General features: G+C 42.9%; 1 protein-coding gene and 1 long non-coding RNA gene across 3 annotated transcripts in view; both read right to left on the reverse strand.

Moving 5' to 3' along the window:
- The window catches only part of LIMCH1 (LIM and calponin homology domains 1), a 180,426-nt gene extending 169,779 nt beyond the window's left edge, over positions 1 to 10,647 (reverse strand). Inside the window, exon 1 of one of the 2 annotated variants that reach the window (XM_027891281.1) lies at positions 10,379 to 10,647. In XM_027891281.1, the coding sequence (XP_027747082.1) occupies positions 10,379 to 10,474 (96 nt within the window). In that variant the 5' untranslated portion in view covers positions 10,475 to 10,647. The remainder of the gene's footprint in view (positions 1 to 10,378) is intronic. The other variant, XM_027891282.1, reaches the window with a different exon arrangement.
- Positions 2,030 to 4,215, reverse strand: LOC114061166. The gene is made up of 3 exons (XR_003572062.1): positions 3,952 to 4,215; positions 3,372 to 3,557; positions 2,030 to 2,122 (listed from the first exon to the last, which is right to left on the reverse strand). It is a non-coding gene; the product is annotated as an uncharacterized LOC114061166 (long non-coding RNA).
- Positions 10,648 to 21,842: the final 11,195 nt, after the last annotated feature.

The following is a 21,842-nucleotide window of genomic DNA, read 5'->3' on the forward strand; positions in this document are numbered from 1 at the left end:
CTCTTCACAGGACATATCTCACCCTCAGCTGTGCTGTGCCAATCTAAGAGGCTCTGGATACCAGGAACTGCAATGCAACAGCTGCCTGTGCTGGAGCCACCCCACAGCAGGCACCACCTCCACTTTCAGCAGCGGCTATGTGGCTGGGCCATCCCGAGAGAACAGTGTAGCACTGCCTACAGCCCACACCACCACTGGGAAGAAGTACCTGCCCTGACAGAAAGTGCCCATCAATCAGCCCAGCACCCTCAGCAGAGAATTGACATGGGCAGAGTGGCACTGATCTGAGGGAAAGAGAAAACAAGGCCCTAGCAAGACTGAAGATCTGCATGTTCATAATTAAAATGTTTAGAGGGTACTTTTGCTTCTCTTTAGAAGAGACAAGCTGTTTCTAATAAAGGATCATTTGAGTCGCCTAAACTTTGTTGATTTATGGTTTTTTTCCATGTTATTCCAAAACTGAAGGCCCCCTTGTTGAAATAAAAATTGGTTTTGGGAGGGGTAGGATGTTAGGCTTTTATATAATTTCTTTGAACACAGGCAAGACTCACCTTTATGATTTGCTGATTATGACACCTCCTTTTGCTTGCCAGTGTAATCTTTTCTGGAAAACAGTTTATTTTCTTCACTATCTTAATTAATCCAAACACTGACAGAAGCCAAGACATCATATATGCATGCTCCCAAATCAGGACCTTTCTTTTTCCAAACTACAACTTTAAAAAACAACTCATCAGAATCAGGAAAAGGACAAACAGAAAAAGAAAACGCTCACATAGTTGTCATCTTTTTTTTTTTTTTTCCCCGTTTAGATTACACAGTTACATTTATGCTTCTGGACTGAAAAAAAATTCCAGAGTTGCTTTTGTTGCAACAATGTATGTGAATTAGCCCACTGAAATGAATCACAACAATCGCACAGAAACAAAGCCAAGGGATTCAGTGCTGAACACGCTGAAGCACTGGGCATCCCTGCCCACGCCAGTCTGACAGAGACAAGGCAGTCACTTCTGCCTCTTCTCACTCCTCCATCCCTTTTCCCAAACCCAGTCACAAAATGCTCACTGACAAATAGCAGACCTTCACTAACACACCATGGCTCCTTTTTAAACTGGAAAAAAACCCAGTTTGGAAAATACAAGAAAAATTGTCATCACAGGCATGCAGTTAATATTTAAACCAAGGAATTACAAAAAAAATGAACGGGAGGGGAAAGACTTTGGTGTTTTTCCATAGACACTGAAACTTCCCTTCTCTGACAGCAGACTTAGAAAAATCTTTTTCAGAATTTTCTAGATTAATAAAGTAGACATTTTGACTGAGGTTTTTCAGTGTTTGTTGGAAGTAGAGTTGGAAGGGAGTGTCCAAAACACCCATATCAGGTATAAAACAGGCACTACTGATATTCAAGAAATTAAATCATTATAAGTTCCATAATCTCCTCAAATATTTATAGGCAGATGAAGACTAAAGTGATAGGTTTGGATTTGGGACCTCTAAACTTCACTGGAGTCAAAAGCTCTGCTGTGATACGACAGCATAACATAACCCTGTGTATTTCATGGAAAACAGTGCACCACAATAAAATTTTTAACCTCAGCCCCCTATTCTCTGTAGCCATGCAGGCATTCTGCTCCCACTCAAAATCAGTTATTTATGGGCATTGGCCTCTGCTTACACAAAAGCAAGGCACTTCTCAAGTCAGAGCAACAGTTACAACTTTCTGTGCCAGACTGTGACCTGATCCTGAACCACAAATTTCATTTGAGTTTCTTGGTCTTCTGGTTTTGGTGGAAAGGTCATTTGGAACTTTTTTCTGCCACTCTGGAAATGCAAAGTTCCAGAACTAAAAAACCACACTTTTCTTCATCTTCAGTTCACAGATTCTCCCTGCACTTTTGCTGAATGTATCAGAGCTAAAATAAATTTTGGGAACCATCGTGTATTCATCTTCCTACAGATTTCACTTCCTCGCTGTTGGTGAGAAAAACCTGAATCACAGCAATATTTTGTCTGAAGAATAAGGCAGGTAACAGTTTAATTTGTCTTTTAAATGACACTGCAATCCAGCAAGGAACTTCAATGCTCATTACTGCAACACTGTATGGAGATCTATCAACACCTATGTGAAAGAAAACAATAGAGAATGTATTTACAGTATCAGGATGAGAAACCTGGGTTCTGTACATTACATAGAGTATGAGCAGTCACTGGCCATGTAGCTTGTGGATAACCAGAGGGCTGGGGTGCTTCTGAAGACTGTGAAAAGGTAGGGAGAATTCGAATGCTAGAACAGCATAAGGAAAAGACACCCTTTCATGTTCTTCCTGAAAATCACTACGGGATCATACATCACAGAAATCCCCGTCTTATTTCCATCACAGACCAGGGATTGTGGAGGAAAGAGCAATTACTGAAGAGCATTTCTCTATTACCTTACTCATCCATCCATTCAAAGTAGAATTTAAAAACTGCTTCCCCTGCCTCCACCACACTCCATCTTAGCCCATGAAGTGCTCTGTTAATCACTGAAGATAATACCAGAGCCAAGAAGCCACAGCAGTATTATTTTTCAGAATCTTAGCTTGTCAAAGTTGATTTCAACATGAAGCTGTCTTTGATACTAGGCATGAGTCCTCAGAACAGCAGAAACCAGCAAAATAGGGTTTCTCTTAAAATGGGCAAATGAAGTGGATTTTCTTCTTTCCTCACCAACCAAGAATTCACTAAATTATTTTAAGTCAATTTTAATATCAGATGCAAGCTCTATTACTGACTCCATTCTTAAGCTAGACATTTTGCTAAGGTAAGGATTACTAGCAATAATCATTATACACACATACAATTAAAAAACCCCAAACTAGTTAACAGTAGCAAGTTATATCAGAACTATGCAGTGACTATCCAGGTAAAGGATTCGTATAAACAACTAATACCACAAACGAAAAGCTTCTTAAGGACTTAGCATCTAAATTCTCAAGAATTAAGCCTGGATGTCATCTTCTCAAAATCTGAAAAGGAAGGGAAATAATTTAAATTCCTTATGGGTCAATTATAGAAGTGCACAGTGAATTAAATAACAACAAAAAAAACCTTCACCAAGCCAAGAAAATCAGTCATATTTACAGATTTCTAAAATAAAACAGGTTTAGCAAAAATAGTTAGACTGGAAGCCAAGCACATTTTACAGTGCCTTGAGGAGTTTCTACAAAGGAAACTCAGCAGCATACCCTGAAGATGCCTGCCATAAGCTGTAGGAGTTTTGCTTTTGTATAGAGAAGGATCTTGCTTATATAAATAGGCTCTTCAGCACTACAAAAATACAAGCAACCAATAAAGTGGCATTAAAAATAAAATTAAGTGATGTTCACTCATCCACTGTCAAGCAGTCATACATGCACAGAATAACAAGGTTGGCAGGGACCTCAGAAGGGCTCTACTCCAACCTCCTGCTCCATGCAAGGGCAGCTCTTGGGTCTGACCAGGTCATTCCCAGATTTGCCCAGACAGGAATGAAACATGCCAGGGATGGTGTTCTCCGAGCCTCTGTGGGCAACCTGTACCAATGTTCAGCTGGCCTCATAGTGAAGAAACTTTTCCTAATGCCAAGCCATAACCTTTCCTATTTCAGTTTATGACAAGCATCTCACTCTATTGCCACATACCTCTGTGAAGTGCCTTGCTCTTCCTTCTCAAAAACCTACCCACAGGTGTACTGGGAGGCTGCTGCCATGTGCCCACAAATCCACCTCTCCTGAAGAAGTCCAGCTCCATCACCCTCTCTCTCACAGCAAGTCCCCCAGTCCCAACCAGCCTGGGGACTCTGCTCAGTTCCCTCCAGCTTACCAATGTCCCCCCAACCCCAGGCTCTGGGCCCCAAAACTGAATGCAGTATTCCAGGTGTGACCTAGCAAGTGCCAAGCAGAAGCAAAAAACCACTTCCATCACTACCTGCTCCAGAAAATCACCAAGGGGTAACCTCTCCTGCTGCCAGGACACCACAGCCTGTTGTCCCACAGGTTCCTATGGTCCTTTCCAGCAGAGCTGCTGCCCCAGCAGTCACTCCCCACCCTGTCCCAGATACAGGGAGTACATTTATGCTGTTTATAAAATATAGGCAGCAATAGGCATGGATTTCTTCATTTTAAGCTGGGGCGTGTTACTGTTCCTCGCATTCTGACAAGGCTGTTTCAAGGACACAGGTCCAAGACAGCAAATAACTTGGCTGGGAGAAGTTTCAGTTATCAATTTTGATGTCATGGTACTAGTGCCGTAGTCGCTGTTGCACTCATTGTGATCTAAGGGACTGAGGCAAGGAAAGACAGTACTTTCTTCTTTAAATGACATCCTGGAAGGAGAAGGAGGGAAAGTTTAGATCTTCATGGTCTGCATGCCAAACTGTTCTTACCTTCCCTCATGCAGCTGCCCTTTTAAGTGGCATTTTCACCCCTATAAATGGCTTTTTCTGAAACATCATTAAAAAAATGTTCTTGTTGGAAAGTTTGCAGAGAATCGGTGCACAGAAGTTTACATCCATGGACAAAAAGCTTCTAGGCTGGTAGATTTTCCAAACAAAAGATAATGCAGTTTTTATAACCTGTCATGAAACACCACTTCCCAGATCAGCCAACACATTTTAGAAGACAGAAAACAATTCTACTGTATCAACATACTATTTATTCTCCAGATTCCACCTTCCTTTCTAGAGGACCAATGCCTGCCTTAAAAAAAATTAATTAAAAAATGTAGTTAACATGAGCAGATTAAATGTAATGAGGTTACATACCTGCACTAACTGAACTCCACCATCAATTGCATAATGGCATCCCAGACTCATCTTAAGGGCAGATATTTCTCCTGTTTTAAAATTTCAGTACTGAAAGTAGACATTAATTCAGTTTTAAGACAATTAAGAGCTCAGTCCTGCATTTCCTGACATTATCCCTTTATCAATAGTATTGTTGTTCTGGTTATTCTTACTCCAGTGCCAAGTGCTACTTGTAATGTGGCTTAAACGGATTTCATGACAAGGTAACTGGGTTCATGTATACAGGACAGGAGGTTGTCTGGCAGGCAACTGGGAGCAGAAGAAATTTCTGACAGGGTCAGGGAGTTTGGGTGGGTTCTTCCACCCCCTTTAAATCTATTTAGTTTTTCATTCCACTGAAATGACTACCTTAGCCAGAATGAAGAGCATCCCATCTGTCCTGCCCACAGTCTCTAAATGCTGCCCAGTAGGAGATGTAGAGATAGCAGGGAAGAATTCCTGTCCACATCCAGTCACTATAAGTACAGTAAAGTTATTTTGCATTCACATCCATCTAGGACCAGGCACCATCCACACATCTTTTGACTCTTCATGGTGGCCTTACAGACACTGCAAGGAAGGATTCATGTGGCCTATACTTCATCTTGTCCACAAAGCAGGTAACTTGTCTAAGCCTTTTGCATAGGTTTCTTCTAGTCTGACAGTACACTTGCTCACTGTAATAAATTCATTCCCAATACATTATGTAAAGTATACAAGTAAGACACTCTTCCAGCAGCAGCAAAAGAACAAAATAAGAAAAGGAAGGCTAAACACTGAGAAATTTTAAACTGCAGACACTGCTTGGAGACTTATTCAACAGCTTTTCTATAATACTTGGTTAATAAAACCATGCAGTCTTTAGAGCTTGGTGCAACATTCAACACTTGAATAGCTGTATTCAAATATGTTCATAAGGCAGTCAAAACTGAATTCTCTGGAAATGATTGTTGGATATTTGTTGGATTTGACCCATTTCTATCCAAATAACAGCAAGCCTCCAGTGGCTCCCAAAGGTCCCAACCTGTCTAGAGGCACCACTGTTCTAAGAACTGTAATAATGTTCAAAGGAACTGGAGCCCCCATTCAAGGATCTTAAAATCAGCTTCACAGCAAAGGAAGAGTAGTTGTCTACACATATTTGAAAACAGAAACACTCCTGTGGGACACAGGTCACTCACATACTTAGTGAATCAGTTAGCCTACCCAATACTTTTAATCAAAAGAGCTTTATCGCTGATGTTCCTCAAGTGTCATAGCACATCCTGAAGGTCATATAAACAAACTTGTGCATTACTCAAGTTCCAGGCCTCCACTGTAAATACTCTAAACAAGTTCTTCACCAATTAGGAAAGATTTTGTCAATTAACTACCTTCAACTGCCTTTAAGTTACATTTTTGCAGTGGGAGCCTCAGCTCTCCAGCACTTTACCCACACCAAAGATAGAAACCGTATAAAAACCTTGTTTCCAGACTCTTGGCATGTGACTGAGTCAATTTCCTGGATTTATGCCCCTCATACTCTTCCACAGAGAAGGCAGAGCAGAAGTGCCATGCATATTCTGCTGTATGATGTGACACATCCAGAAACACTAAGGAATGCACATGGCTCCATGGCTTCTCCCAGAAGCAGCAGCACTGTTACCAGCTTAGAATTGCCACCTTCAAGATGGAAATCTAGCACAGGTAAGTGTTTTCTTCTAGAAGGAAAAAAGACAATAACCCACAAACACCCAACAAGCCCCTTTGGTTTGTAAATTTCTCCTTAGCAAGAGAATTTTCAAGGGGAATATATACAGGAAAAAAGGAGCATACTTATTAGAAGTTGATGGGGTTTAGCCTACACACATCTAGAGGGAACAGCAGAGTCAAATGCTGGTCATACAGGACAGAAAAACATGACCTGTTTATTATTACCATACAACTATAAAGGAAGCATTCTTATCAGCTGGCAAAGTTTCTAAGGAATATAAGTCTATGGAAAAGCCATCCCTAATTGAACCAAGTCTCAACAATGAGGAGAAAGCATATTAATGAGGCAAGGCTAGGAGGTGCGATGAGGAGATAACAATACCCTCAGGAATTACACTGGCATTAAATGCGACTTTATTATAGTATTACTCTCCTATGAATCTTTACGGCAAGGATAACTCTGTTTACACAGATGTTCTTTCAACCATCAGTTATTTTAGTTTAAACACACAAAAGGGGACCCTTAACATTTTAAGATTACAGGCCGTTCGATTAAATTAGAATTGCTATTTTTCCGTAACCCGCTAGGCTTTACAAGACGGATATATTCTTTCAGCGAAACTGAGATGCTTTAATTGAAATGAGATACCACACCTTTAATAATGCAGACTGATGTAGCTCTCTCACAGGGTTTTTCATTCAGTGCCTTTATTTTAATTCCTCTGTGTGCCACTAAGATGGTGCATTTCATCACTAAGAGGGCATTCTTCATTTAAGTAGCACATGCCAAGCTAAACTAAAATGATAGGACTGTTTTACTGTTACACAGTGGGATGCACAGTTGATATTTATGCAAAATTAAGCAAGCCCAAATGCTGGTTTCCTACCTAAAGTAGACTCATGATCAAAGCTGAAAGTCCACAGAATTCCAAAATCTCATCTTCTGCAACACACTGGTGAGATCAAATCTATCACCACTTAAAATACTCTCTTGCAAAACATGGATTGTTAAATATATAAACAGCCTTGGCAGTAAGAGAGCTCTGGCCTTTTTCCTGCTCAGGCACACCTCAGTGCTACTGGGTCAGAGCTCTAGGGAGAGACAAGATTATTACAAGGATCCACCCAAACTTCCCTGCAACTTAGACTACCCTACCCTGTGGCAGCCAGATTAAAGTAATGCTGGTAGAGGAAAAAGAAGGCTTCTGGCACCCAGAAGACAAGCTCTGGAGAAAGGTCACAAACCCAAGAAGTAAAAACAAGACCCCTAAGACCTCTGGACCGGAGGAAGGGAAGTACCTTGATCCTTGCAGATCTAAACATTCATTACTTCATGTTTTGGCTCTCTATCTGTAAAAAGAAGACAGCCTCCCTTTTCAGTCCCACCAGAGGAGAATTGCACTACAGACCGCAGGGTGGATTCCTGTCAGCCCTACACAATGGTGACAGCACTCATGCAAGGATTTAAACCAGATGAGAATCCAACAAGCAAGTCACACAACTTAATTGTCAGAAACGAAAATGCACAGCAAGCTCAAGAGTTTTCAGTCCATCCATTTCTACTTCAGTTTCCTTGTATGGCACTATTTTACAGTTTAAGACAGGTTTTAAGCTGTTAACATCCTCACTAGTTTGTCTTCTCCCTACTATGGATCCACCAGCACCGCTTGTAACCATAATGATTTATTCTCACTTGAGAGAGATATCATTTGAAATGGTCCGAAGGGAGCTGGAAGACACAACACACTGGGCATTTGTTAACATCTCTAGGCCAAAAAATAAATTGGTGAGAGATAGAGCCAGCTGAAGCAGATGGATCTAGTAGCCTGACACAACATGACCCCCATTTCTCTTTCATCCAAATCAATAGGGCTTGGCACACTGAATGTTGATACCTGTATCATTCCTCAATTTTTTATTTTATTTCTTTTTAAGACTGACGATGCTTTTCAGTATCTTTGCACTAACATGTCAAGCATAATTCACTCAGTCCAAATCATCCAGATTTAGAACAGTGAATACTGATCAGATTTTCAGAAGAGATTAATAACCCTCATGCTCCAGAGCTTAAGCCAAACCAGGATTAAAAGGAAATAAAATATGTTAGGCAAATTATGCCACATTTGCTTCACTGGTAGCTTCTTCCTCCTTTCTCGTCTTAGGAGCATCAACTCTGGGCACTGCTGGAAAGGCAGATGCATCCCTCTCACGACACAGACACAGCAATGCTCCAGGCTCCCAACACACAAGGGAATGGTGGCAGCATTAACAGCACATTACAGCTTTTGTCATCCATGTATCAAGCAGATTTAAAAAGGGGAGGAAGCACAAGAAGTTATAGACAACTTCCTTTGTACACATGGATCCCTTGTGCCTGTATGGAGGACACAAGAAGTTAAAGAACCCTTCTGCTCCGTTCACCGGGTTCTGGGTAGCACAAGATGAAGGCATGAAAAACCTCATGTCACAGTGAACTGTGGACCAAACTGCCCAAGAGAGAAGTTTCTGCCTGACCCACAAGTTTCTGCTGTTATACAGGAAGATTTATAGTCCCTTAATTATTATCATGCCTGAAAGTGACTGGTCACAGCTTTATTACCTACAGAGAACAGCTTCACCATTGAGTTCTTGGCTTCATTAGCAGCTGGCAGAACTCATGGTCACAAAACATTTTTATACCATACTAATGATGGAGTCACATGCGTCTCCCTTGATTCCCTATCATAAAGAAGACTATACAAAAAATGTCGTATTCATCTTCCCGAGACAAATGGTGTTAATGTACACTGCACTTTTCCTGTTCCAGGCTGCATACTCACCTTTCCTTGGCACAAAAGCCCTTCTTCTCACATTCCTTGTTGTTCCTTTGCCTCCAGTCCTACACCAGCCAGATCACTGTGTCCGGGCCAATTCCCTGAAGTCTGACACAGCATTACCTTTCTGGCTGATATTGGAGTAAACCATCACAGTCTGAAATTCACACAGCTTCAGGGAATCTTAAAGTCACAATCATTTTAACAAGCATTTGCCTAACCACTGTCAGGAAACAATCCACTGAAGCTTTCTAAAATCTGCAGATTAAATTCAAAGCCTGCAATTGAAGGGAGCTGCTATGCTGCTATCTGGGTTTATGTCACCTTCATGCGTGTTCTGTACTGGTAATCAGACTGAGAGCTATTTAAAGTGTCTCTATTGTCACATGCCAAAATATTTAACTATTAAATTTCACCCACCACCTGCCCATCTTTGCGTTTTACGGCGGGAGCAAACAGCAAGCACATCTATTTTTCTGCCCTGCCTGAAGAGCGAGACCAAATCTCTCTCTTTGGCTCGTCTGACGGACGGGAGCAGGGCCGCAGGGCTGTCCCCGGCCCCGCAGCAGTGCTGGCCCGCCCTCCGCGCACTGCGGAGCGGTACCTGCGCGGGGAGCCGGCGGCAGGCAGGGCCGGGCGCTTCCCGGCAGGACTGGGGGCCCCGCCGCCACCGGGAGCACCGGGGGGGACAGGGAAGAGCCCGCTCCGCGCCTCCACGCACCTGCCCGGCTCCTGTTTACAGCCGCCCGTTCATCCCAACGCCGGGGGCGGGGAGGGGAAATGCGATTAACAGATTAAGTTTGGAAGAGACGGGAGGGGGGCAGGGGCCCATCCAAAGGCGCGCACCGTGCGCGGGGGCTTAAACACCTCAGTCAGCCCCGCTGCTTTCCCCGCAGCGAGGAAAGCTGGGGAGAGCGGCAGGGAGGCCAGGAAGGGGCTCGGCGCGGGATAAAAAGCCTACAGTCCCCGCAACCCGGGCTGGGGGGGAGGGAAGGACACTGGGTCGTCCCGCGGGGTGTCCCCGACAGGGGCAGGCGCCCGCATCCCTGCCATCCCGCGGGCTTACCTCGATCCACTTCTGAGCCTCGGTGAAGGCCAGCTCAGGCTGTGGGGGCTCGGGAGGAGGCTGAACCTCTCCCAGCTCTAGCCCAGGACTGGCCATCTGCAGGGCCCCGGCGCGCCGCGGTTGCGGCGGGGGAGAAGCCAGGCACCGAGCCGCCGGCCCGGGGTGAGCCGCGGCCGCAGCGGGGGACGCCGGAGGCCGCTGCCTGCCTCTCCCTGCCTCTCCTTGCCTCTCCCTGCCTCGCAGCCGCCGGGGCGGGAGCCGGGGGCGGCGGCGCTCCGCAGCCCGGCTGGCTGCAGCTCGCCTGCGGTAACCTCTCTCCGCCGGTGCCCCGTCCGCCCGCCCGCCCTGCCGGCTCGGTCCTCCCTCGCCTGCCGCCCCGCCCGCCCCGCCGGCGGAGCGGAGCTGCGCTGCGCTGCCCTGAGCTGCCAGCTAAAAATAAAACACACGGGCGAAGCCGCTTTGCCTTCAGCCCATGCAAATGCCCGCGCCGCCGCCTCCCCGCCGCGAGCATCGCATCGCGGGCGGCGCTGCGACCGGGGGGGCGGGGGGGCAGGCGGGGAGTCGGGCACCCCGGGTGGGGGACGGGGACCGTGATGGCAAGGCATTCCCTGCTTGGGGAGGCGGCTCCTGGGGCGGGGGGGACGACCCAGTGGCAAGTCCCCCACCCGCAGCTCCCGGAGGGCACCGAGCCGCACGCGGCGAATCGCTCTTTGCGGCTGCTGGCTTAAACACCTCGTTAATCGGTGTTGCTGCACGGAGCACCCAAGAATCTCCAGTCCCCGCGGCGGGAAATGGCGCTGGTCCTCGCCCGACCCTCAACCACCTGCTCGGCGGCCGGGGGCTTCTGCCCCAGGAGTGAAGCACGGCAGGTGCCCCTCACGGCACTGGGGACATCAACTCGGGCTTGCAAAAAGGTGCGAGGGTCGGCACAGAGCAGAACGGCGTTAGTTTTCCTTCAAAAGCAGAGCAGGCGTCAAGGTGTGCTTGAAAAAATATACCATGGGTGAATACTTTCTTATTTTTCTCTGTATGCAGAAGAAGAAATCCAACTCTGTCCTGCAGAGACTTACGTGCCTAACTTATATGGTCTGAGTAGTCCTAGCTCAAACAGATGCTATGGTTAACCATAGAAGTTTCTAGAAACGGAAGGAATTTTTTTTTTCACCAGACCTTTTAAAAGCCAAATCCTAAAAATCTCCACTCATAAGTATTGGAAAGATGAGCCTAAGTTTATTGCTTATATTTATACAGGCACAGAAAGGTGTCTATGTGCTGGAAATGCAGGTGTGCGAACATTAACTCCTACTACTAAGGTCTTTTTGAAAGGGGTAGTAACTGACTGCTTTTTCAGTTGTCAACAAATTTTGATGAGAAGCAAACTGTAGGATCTACTTTTCAACCTGCCCTTAGTTTAGGCCTGAATTCGCCTCAGTTGGGATTTTGAATTTTGTTTATTGTGATAGTCAAGAAAAAAATACCAACTCTTCAAATATGCATGAAAGTGCATATATTTATTTCTCTATTTCCTAGGAATCTGTATCCTAGGAATTTGTCTTTATTGTTCTCTACCTTTTATTTTGGTCTTTGTTTATTGTTTCAAATTTGCTGGAGTAACAAAGGGCCTAAAAACAGGATATAAGGTTTATAGGAATTTTTCTGAGAACTGCAACAAGACAAAAACTAGATGAATTGTAGTCTAATCTCAAACATTTAAAGATAAATAAGTGTAGTTTGAAATACTTATGTTAACACAAGCTATTTTCTGTTTCTTGTAATATTTAAATAACTTTGATGTTTATCAGACAACAATTATATTTATTCTCCTGGGGCAGTGGAAGACTAACAATTTAAAATAATTATCCTACCTTTTTATTTTTATTACTGTGCAAAATCAAGTGTATGATTTTGCTGTCTGGTGATCTCAACATCATCTCTCAGAGAACTAGAAGAGCTGGATTGGGCTGGGATAAGCATCATACTGCACAAAGCAGCTGTTCAAAACAAAGACCACCACCCCAGACCTCATCTTAAAGTGAAAAGTGGATATTCATTTCACATTTATGCAGTCATTTTTCATAGATCACTAAAGAAAATGTGGTCTTATGGACACCTCTATTCACACGCTTACATTCAAGCATACAAAACTTTTTAAGTTTATTAAATGCTCACAGAGACATATGGATATAGAGCTAATGCAGTCTTTAAAAGCCCTGTCATGCATTTAGGAGTTCAAAAGACACCCTGAATGGCAGCAGGAATCTGGCCACTTCTTTCCTAATCCTAATCCTGAACCAGCTTCCCATTTGGTCAAGTACAAGGCAGCATCCCTACTTCCCTGTTCCCATGGAAACACACTTCTAGCATCAGCCCAGCTTGCCTTTTTTTTTTTTTTTTTTTTAAACCACCATCTGCCTGGGGAGTTTCAGGGCTTGCTCTAAGTCCCTTGAATAGCAGTCATAGGTTTTTCAGTGGTTTTCCTTTCCCTATTACAACCACCGTGGCAACTGGTACAGGAGACAAAATATGAAAACTAGCATGTTAGAAACTCCAGCAAGGTTTTCCTGAGGTTCTTCTGTTGCTCTTGACCAGAAACATTGCTAGAAACGTAGTCATGGAATTTGTAGCAGCAAAGAAATAAGAGATTTTTTTCTTGTAGCTCTCTGCAAAACTGTCTTGTTTTAAAACAAATGCTTCAGTTTAGCTTCTATGCTTTTCTTCCCGGTAAAATTCAAGCTAGAGTGTCAGCAATCCTAATCAACATACTTGCATCTGTAACCTATCGAGGTGCAGGTATCAGTGTCCAGGTGCAGGCAGCCTTCCCAAAAGCAGACTGTGCCTATGTAAAAGTAACAGTGGAAAAATGCGTAAATATAGTGGTTATAGGAGAAGGCAGAAGCAGAGGAAGAGGGTCTTCTCTGGTTCTCAGGGATATTTCCGCTGCTATACTCAAAAGGAAAAATAGATGCTTTTAGGAAGATACGGTTTTAGATAGACGGGTGGTTCAGCTTGTGTTAATTGGTTTGGTCTTCTACCCAGTTTAGTTTTCTCTGCTGAGAAGAGGAACTCTCCCGTTCCTTTTTGTCTTCAACCTGACATCTAAAATCTTAAAACCTCTTGCGTAGCAGGAGCAGAGGTTTAATAAGGCCTGACTGCTGTTATGGCAGGCCTGATCTTATCCCATGGCAGCAATAAACAGCTTGCATCAAGAAAGCTGTGTCCCAGACAGTTTATGCCACTATGATCTGTCTCCTTGAATGAACAGGTCTGGTGTTCAAGACAAGTTCTCAGCAAAACTGCTCCTAGATGACATCTCTGTGCTCTCACTACTTTTTCTGGTTGTATTAGCCTGACAATAAACCTTTTTCTTCAAAGCCAGTTTGACACAAATGCATCCTCCATTTGGAAAAAAATTACCAAAAAGCATGGCACAGAGAGCAAATGGGTGAAGCACTCAAGGATCCCCTATTTCTATTCTATTTTACCTTGCTTATTAATCTTTTCTTTGTGAGCTTTTATAAATATGTCTTAAACCAGCAAAGCCTTTGGGCTGGTTAAGAAGGGAGGTTATCCTGCTGGCACCAGGGCTTTTCTGTCTCCTTATCTCCCTCACAATCTGCCAGTTCTGGCTGAAATTCTCTGAGCAGCACTTCTTTTTTTCCCAGACCATAATGGTCATGCTTTGGGATGTTGCACAGTCCTGGACCAGATCTTGTAGAAATATGAGCTGAGCCCTAACCAGACTGTTTTGGCTAAATATCTTCTTTGGGTTTTGTTGAAGAATTTTTATACATTTCTTTGGTTTGCTTGTCTTTTTTGTACCTTTAACAAACCACTGAATGTCACACTGAGGACTTGAGGCTGTGTGGTACTTACTGTAAAAATTCTGCTTGGAATTCCTTCATTTTCTAACGTATAAGGTAGGCACATCCAGCACAGCTCTGTATAACTTCCAGATTATTTCAGAGCTGCAGCACTGGAGTCACCATGGAACTCACACTGTTGCAAAGAGCGGTGTGACTGCCTGGGGATGCTGTGGGAGTTGGACAGCTCTGGCATAAAGACATCGATGTTAATACTTCTCAACAGATATTAATCCTGGTGGAGAGTATTTGGAGGTTTTTTACTGACTACCAAAGACAGGTTTTGCACTTTCACAGCCTGTCATGGTGAAAGGGTGAGCTGTGAGGTGAGCTGAGAGAGCAGATGGGAAGACCCCTGGCAGCAGCCTTTATCAAGGTGGAGGAGACTGTTACCCAGGGTTTAGCATTTTCTTCCTTGTTAAAACTAGACTCAAAGACAGTTCAGCTCTCAATGACATGCAGCCCTGCAGAAGGCTGGTAAAGATACCCACTCAGAAGCAAGACATAAAAATTCCGTACTTTTGAAAAATTACTCTTTAAATGAGCTTTAGTTATTTTTAATTCTCATGAAAAATCAATGAATCTGTGACTATGAGAACATGTTGACTTTTTTCAATCACTCAGACAAATGTTGTGACTTCACATTTTATTTAATCAGGGCATCTGCTGTGGTGTATTTGCAGTGTTCAGCATTTGGCTGACAGCACCTGTTTGTTTATCCCAGCCATGCTGTCTTCTATCATAGTCACTTTCTCTCTGGTACCACTCATTCAGCAACATATTGTCAGGCTTGGCATTGATGTTCTGTGTTGTTCTGGGAATTACAGGAGTAGATGGAGCATTTGAATTTGCTATTTCCTGGGAGGACAGCAGTACTATCCTTTCTCACCCTGTCTCGGAAGAATGTGAAGCTCTTTTGTGAAGCAGTTTTCATCTATCTTGGAGTTTTGTACTGATTTTTGAAAGCTCGTACAGCCAATTGTCACCTAGTAGCTGAGTATCATTTGATACTTTCCTGTTTTCCTGTATTTGCATTTGATTAAATTTTTAGATTTTAAAAGCTGTTGACTATCCAGGATTGGATATACCACTACACATGTTGCTATTTAATGAGCTATAACCCTAATGAATCAGAATGATTCAAAATGAGAGCTCATGATGCATAAATGCATGTAAATATTCAATGTCACAGGATAATTTTGAGGGGTTTCACCATTCTCTCTGTTCCCTGCGTAACAAATCCCTGATCAATATCTCTTCATTTTAAGTGCTGCCATGCTTTTAGTTATGAGGTTTTGCTGCCTGGCCTTCCTTTCTGGCTTTGAGACTTCCTTCTGCCTCTCTTGGAGGCTTCCAGAACCCAGGCTGATAGCTCTGCTAATTGCACAGAGCCTGGCTCAGCTTCTCCTTTAATCTGTAGCCACGGTCAAACTCCTACTTACCCAAACAACCATTTCCTTCCTTCTTTATATTGTTCTCATCAAGACCTGCCTTTCCTCTGGTATAGGAAATTCCTATATCCAGCCTCCTCTTTAACAAGTATGGGGTTTTTTCTTCACCAGCCTGCTTTAATTTGTCCAAGCCTGCCGTAATCTCCTGTCTTTCACCCCCATTCTCCATCTCTTCAGTCTCGGGTAATTCCTACTTCCTCTTGTTCATACATAGTAGGTGGAGGGAAAACACCATACATATAAACGATGAAAACCACTGGGAAAGAAAAGCAAAAAGAAGGCCAGTGAAAGGAGAAATATCACAAGTACATGATAACAAGTTACACAAGGTTAAAAAGACATAAATTGGGTTGACTAATGAGCAGTAACATAAAAAAGAAGAGGAGGAGCAGTGAAAGGGAAGTGAAGCCCCCCAAAATATATAGGTACCAAGGTAAAGGAAATAATAAATCTGGGCACAAAACCAGATTTGTGAACTTGTCAGGCCAGAGAGCATTCTGCGTTCCTAGCTACCAAGCATCGCAAGGTCCAGGTCCATACATGTTTTTTCTAGGTCCTCCCATAAAATATATACCAGATTACAAGAAGAAAATGTCCACACGCACAGACCAGCAATGGAAAGAGTACTCTGAAGGAATGTGTGGCTCTCCTACCTTGCCCTCTGCTCTCAGAGCTGCACAGCATCATCCATTGACAGGTCAAGCTGGGAAAACCATATGGCAGGACTTCCAGCAACTGTTACCAAGGATCTTTTTAGCCCATTAAAACAAAAGTGCATTTTGTTTTAATGCAAAATGGGGAGCAGATGCTTGTAGGTTTGTGTACCTGCCAATATGACATCCCATTTCTTTAATGTAGAGACAACCAAAGGCCTTCACTTCTCTGCTGAGCTGGAAGTGGCACAGGAGCTAAAAATGGTATTTCCCCCCCCAGTTTTCTTCTGAGCTTGACTGCTTTTCATTCACTTTCTTACAATCTACTTTGTTAAAGACTGGAAGTGAAAGTAGGGGTTCTTTCAAACACGGTCTGGTCCAGAGCAAGACTTTCCACTTCTAGTATGCATCTGCAAAAATCTTCCAGCTGATTTTGCACTCTGCTCATTTAAATGCAGCATCTTCCACTGCTGCCACCCACCCAGTATACATCTTACCCCATTTTGCCATCCAGAGTAAATTTTCAAGCCCACAGAGTTAGTCAAATTTTTCTCAGTGAGGAACATGGTAGCGTGGTTTTAGTACCCTCAGGGAGATGTTCCTCAACACCTCTTTCATAGTGTCATCACCTTGGAAGGGGGTCTTTTAAGTCAGCTAATGTGCTCAGAGAGCCCATGCCAGCGCAAAGTTCCATAAGAGCAGCTGAGTCTGTCTAGACTCAGTACCTGAAAAGACAAGGAGCCAGAACAAGTATTTCAGTGGTCTACAAACCTTTGCAGCAAGCTGTAGCTTCAAAGAAGTGCTATAGAGTTGTGGTATTTGGGGAAAGAGAGGGACTGTCATGTATGAGACAGAATGCAATGAAGTCAGTTAGAAACTTTTGCCAAACTGGTGAAAAATGGGATAAAAATCAAAAACTATATGTGGAGAAAAGATTATTTGGAAACAAGTCCTAGCTTCCAAAGTAAATTCCTGGGTTCTTCTGTTCATTTTTTTACTGTATAACAAATTCTATGTAGTGGTGACATAACCATGTAGTTTACCAAACCAAATTATTTTTATCAAATGTGAAAAATAAATAGCAAAAGCCCCTCTTACTGATGTTAGAATAGCTATTTGCTGGGTAGCTGCTTGTGAAAGTTTAAGAAATCCGGGAAAAGCTACTTCACATTCAGTGTTTAATTTTAGCAGTGACTTGCCTCATCCAGCAAAGCACTGGTGAACAGTATCTTCCCTTTTCTTTTCTTAGTTGATATCCCTGTGGAGGAGATCAAAAGGGAAAACCTGTACCTGTAATTAACACTGGGCTTCATCCAAATTCATTTGGAGTATTAGCTGGTTCACAGTGAACTGGAATTTTCATTTACTCAAGATAAAGGTATAGGCAACCAAAAGTGGAAAATGGAAAGAAAATAAAGAAGCTGGGGCAGAAAACAAGGGCAGGAAAAAAAGATAAAAGACTGCCTCCATGCAGTAGGACAAGAGTATGTTTTATTTAGCAACATTATGATTTAGTTCCATGACATAGGAATATTAGAGATGTTTTTTTGAAGAACAATATTTAGCAGAGTATTATATTCAACTAGAAGCAAGAGAAAGCAGTGTAGTGTAAGATACAGGTGAGTTTATTCTCCCAAGGCAGGCTCTTCTGCTCAGTGATCTCTTGTGGCATGACAGTCCTTGCAGAACAAGACACTCATCAAAGACGATGAAGGTCCTTTGAAGCAACAAGTACCATTTCTGGGACAAATGGTATCCGCCATGCCATCACAGACATGGATGGTCACATAATTGTAAGAGTCAAAGTGTCAAAATCAACCATCCATCTAAACTCAAAATGAAGTCTATTATGTTGGGGTTTTTTTGTTGTTCTACCACCAATTCCAAAGGATGGAGTATCATTTGCAACCCTGCCTAACTAACTGTGAGCTAGGAGGGGCAGTGGACATCTCCCCAGATAGCAGCAACCTTATAATTCAGTTTCCCTAAACTGCAAGTACCAAAAGGTTGATATGTCTTGACAATATTATTTCACCACTTACATGCATATGCCAGCTAAAAACTCATTCACTGGAGCCACTGATGGCAGAAAATGTAACTCTAAGTGTGACCACAGATACGGAATTCTTTTTAATATATATGTCTGACACTTACTGATAGAAACAAGCAGTACTGTGAATATCTGTTGGACCTTCCTAAAACCTTTCAGTGCTTCTAGAGAATAACTTCCCCTGCTTTCTTCTGGACCTCTTGGGGATCAAACTTCCCTGAAATCCCCGGAAACTCTTCTGAGTCAAAGACCCTATCCTGCAAGAGTGTGGATCCATCAGGGCTTTCCTCACCTCTCAGTACTGGAAGGGTTCATATAAGCTTTCCGCTCTGCTCTTTTGAAACCCAGACATAAGTTCATTCAGCTCCCAGCTGGTCAGACATGAGCCAGCTCCAAAGCAGTAGCACCATTACTGTACCACTGACTCTGGTGGCTTAACAAACTGGGCTTATTCTCTCAAGCCCAAGTATCGTGGAGGACATTTTGGAGCAGAGTTGGCTCTCTTCCAGTCTGCTTTTAGGACTGGATGTAATGATGTAGGTCTGCCATAGTCCATGTTGACAAGCTGTCAGGGAAGAGAAGGATATTACACTTTGTTGAATCATTGTCTGAACTCCTAAATGATTTATTACATGAGGGCTGCCCACACATATGAAAGTGGAGCTAACAAGATTGCCAAAAAATCATTGCTGTTGAGTGTACAGCCAAAAAGGTTCATGAGCACAGCCTTTAAAATAGCAAAATTGGGGGGAAAATTCCTTTAAAGTTATTTTCATAACTTTCTTTTATTATTACTTCTTTAATTATGTCTTTCTGTCTGGCCAGCAAAAGTGGCTGGAGTTTTTCCCAGTTTAGAGGCCTCAGTACTCCTCTGTGGGCCTCCAAAAGAAGCCCAAAGGTCAAGAAAACCTCAGCTGATCACTCAAGAGAACAGAAAATACTTTCTGATAATCCATGTTACTGATACCTGCCAATACCTGTTAACTCTTATTCTCAGGCACTTTTTGGCTGCTGGCTGTATTGCCTGTTATGGGAGCTCCTGATCTAGACAGAGGAAAGGACAGGCATAGGTTGCATAGAACTAACTCTCTTGTAGCTGATACAAGCCAGTACTTTGTAGTATGCCTATGTTTTTTCATTAATCATTGCTTTTTAAATGGGCCATATTTTCTGAGTGTTTTTTCTTGAAATACTGCATTCATTGAATGCATTCTCATTGTGTTGATGAACCATGCCCAGGAAACTGGATAGGGGTTTTCATAAGACTTTAAAGGATTTGGATACTCAAATCTCATAAAAATTAGTGGGGTCAAGTACTTAAGTCCCATCTATGCCTTAAAAAATTCCAGTCCTTAGACATGGGTGACACCATGTTTGCTTAGCCTGCTATAGTAGGTGAGGAAAAGATCAAATTATGGTGCGTCTCTAAGAGACTGAAGCGTTAGCATTAAAGAAACATTTTAGAAGTCATGACTGTAAGCTCAGGTTAGACAGCACAGGGAACACTAGGGTAATTCATCATTTGACAGACTTCTGCATTAAGTTTTTTTAAGGAACCAGGGGCCTTCAGCTAACTTTAGACAAGGTGCAGAATGATGTTTCTCTGAAAATGAGTATTTTAATCAGTTTTCAGTGTTGAATTAGAATATGCCAAATTTGTGTCTGTGCACTATTTCCAGACTTTTCAGTCAAGCCTCATTGCAAATCCTTCTCTTTATAGACCACTTTGTAACCACAATGCAGCAAAGATCGTTGTGCAGGAAGAGATGATCAGCCTCTATAGCACCTTGTGAGACTGGTCAACGTCTTACATGCCTCAATTAAAATGGGAAATCATGAGCCTGTAAGGAGTAAAGACTTTCAAACCTTGCTGACAATCAAGACCTGTGAGATCTCCATCCCAGTGTGTAAGGGAAGTCACTCAAGTGGCTCCACAGTGTGGAAGATTTTCCAGCATTGCAGAATGGCTGGGCTATCAGCTGTGGGAGCTCTTGTAACATGAAACTTATTGTATTTTGAGGTAGCTGGTGTCAACACAGCACTCAGGTATTCATGATCTAAACTTAGACGAGGGAGGCACGCACTTTAGGAGGGAAAATGGAGTCTCATGGAGAGTAAGACGTCTTAAAGGAACAGTGGTTCTTCAAGGCACATGCTGTGGCAATCTCTGGGTATGTCCCAGCATCACCAGGTGGCTAAAGTCTTCCCTTCCACTTTCTACAGCAGGTAATTTCTTCAGCTGTTGAAATGCTGTGAAAACTATTGAGTACAGAGTGCTGAAAGTAGCTGAAGGCATTGCCAGCATAGGAGAAGCCAGCTGGAAACCGTCATGGTGCTCATAAGCACATGGTGGAGGTGCTGTGGAGAAGTGTAAGAGCTGCACATATGCTCCATTAAACCTGCCACTTCTTAGGGCTCCTTTGTTGCTAAGACTGTACGGCTCCTATTTGCTGAGGGCTTGAAAGCGCTGGGGCCTCCAGGAGCAATGCAGGGGAAAGAAAAAGCTGTCAAGAAACCTTGGGCAAGTGAGAAGGAGCTGTGAGGGAGGGATAGAGTCTGCTTTTCTGTCAGTAGGGTATGGACTTTTGTTGTTTTTTTTACTAATTCTGCTACATCCCACTTGTGAACTTGGCAAGAGCACATAGACTTTCTGAATACATTTATATTTTTCAGTGCTCATGACTGTGAAACCCAGTTTGTCTCCAGGGAGGAAAGAGAGATGAGGTTTCTGCAACTGTCCCAGAGAGGAGACTGGACAGTGGGAAGAAGACATCCTAACTTCCCAGATCTACTTCTTATCTCCCTCTTAAACTTCTGGCCCTCTGTGCCTGAATTGAAATGACTTAATTGGAACGTTCTGCATTTAAAAGCTTGTGATAATACAAAAGCCATCTCCCGACTGATCTCTTTTCTTACAGAAACACCATGCAGAAGTAGGGAGGGAGATGTTTACAATCAACGAATACCCTCAGTTTATAACTTGGTGATTGATTATGAAACTTGAGGCTGACTTTCCAAACCTGTTTAAGTGATCGAAACACAGTTAACACATCCTTTACAGAAAACATGCACAAAAATAAGGAAATGAATGCTTAAATACATAATAAATCTTTGCTTCTACCAAATAAATACACTGTGCTTATCAGGCATAAACTGTGGCCTATTTCTTCATAATCATAAATCTGGCTCAGTTAGTGTATACATTCTACTATCTGTGTATTTAATTTTGACGAATACTGCTGTAAATTTCCAAAAGACAAGAGGATTAATTTTTTGCATAGTTATTTACAAGTTACCAGTCTGGATGGCAACAGCAGAACTGTCAGAAAGGAAGGTATACAATGATATAATGACAATTTATCCTAAAATTCCATATGCAGCTAAGGTTGCGTCTGGGATTGGAAACACAATTTGATAGTGCTTTTATAATTTTTATATAGATAAATATGT

Source organism: Empidonax traillii, unplaced genomic scaffold, assembly GCF_003031625.1.
Source record: "Empidonax traillii isolate 1590-97213 ecotype Southwest subspecies unplaced genomic scaffold, ASM303162v1 scaffold315:size618497, whole genome shotgun sequence".
Lineage (NCBI taxonomy): Eukaryota > Metazoa > Chordata > Aves > Passeriformes > Tyrannidae > Empidonax > Empidonax traillii.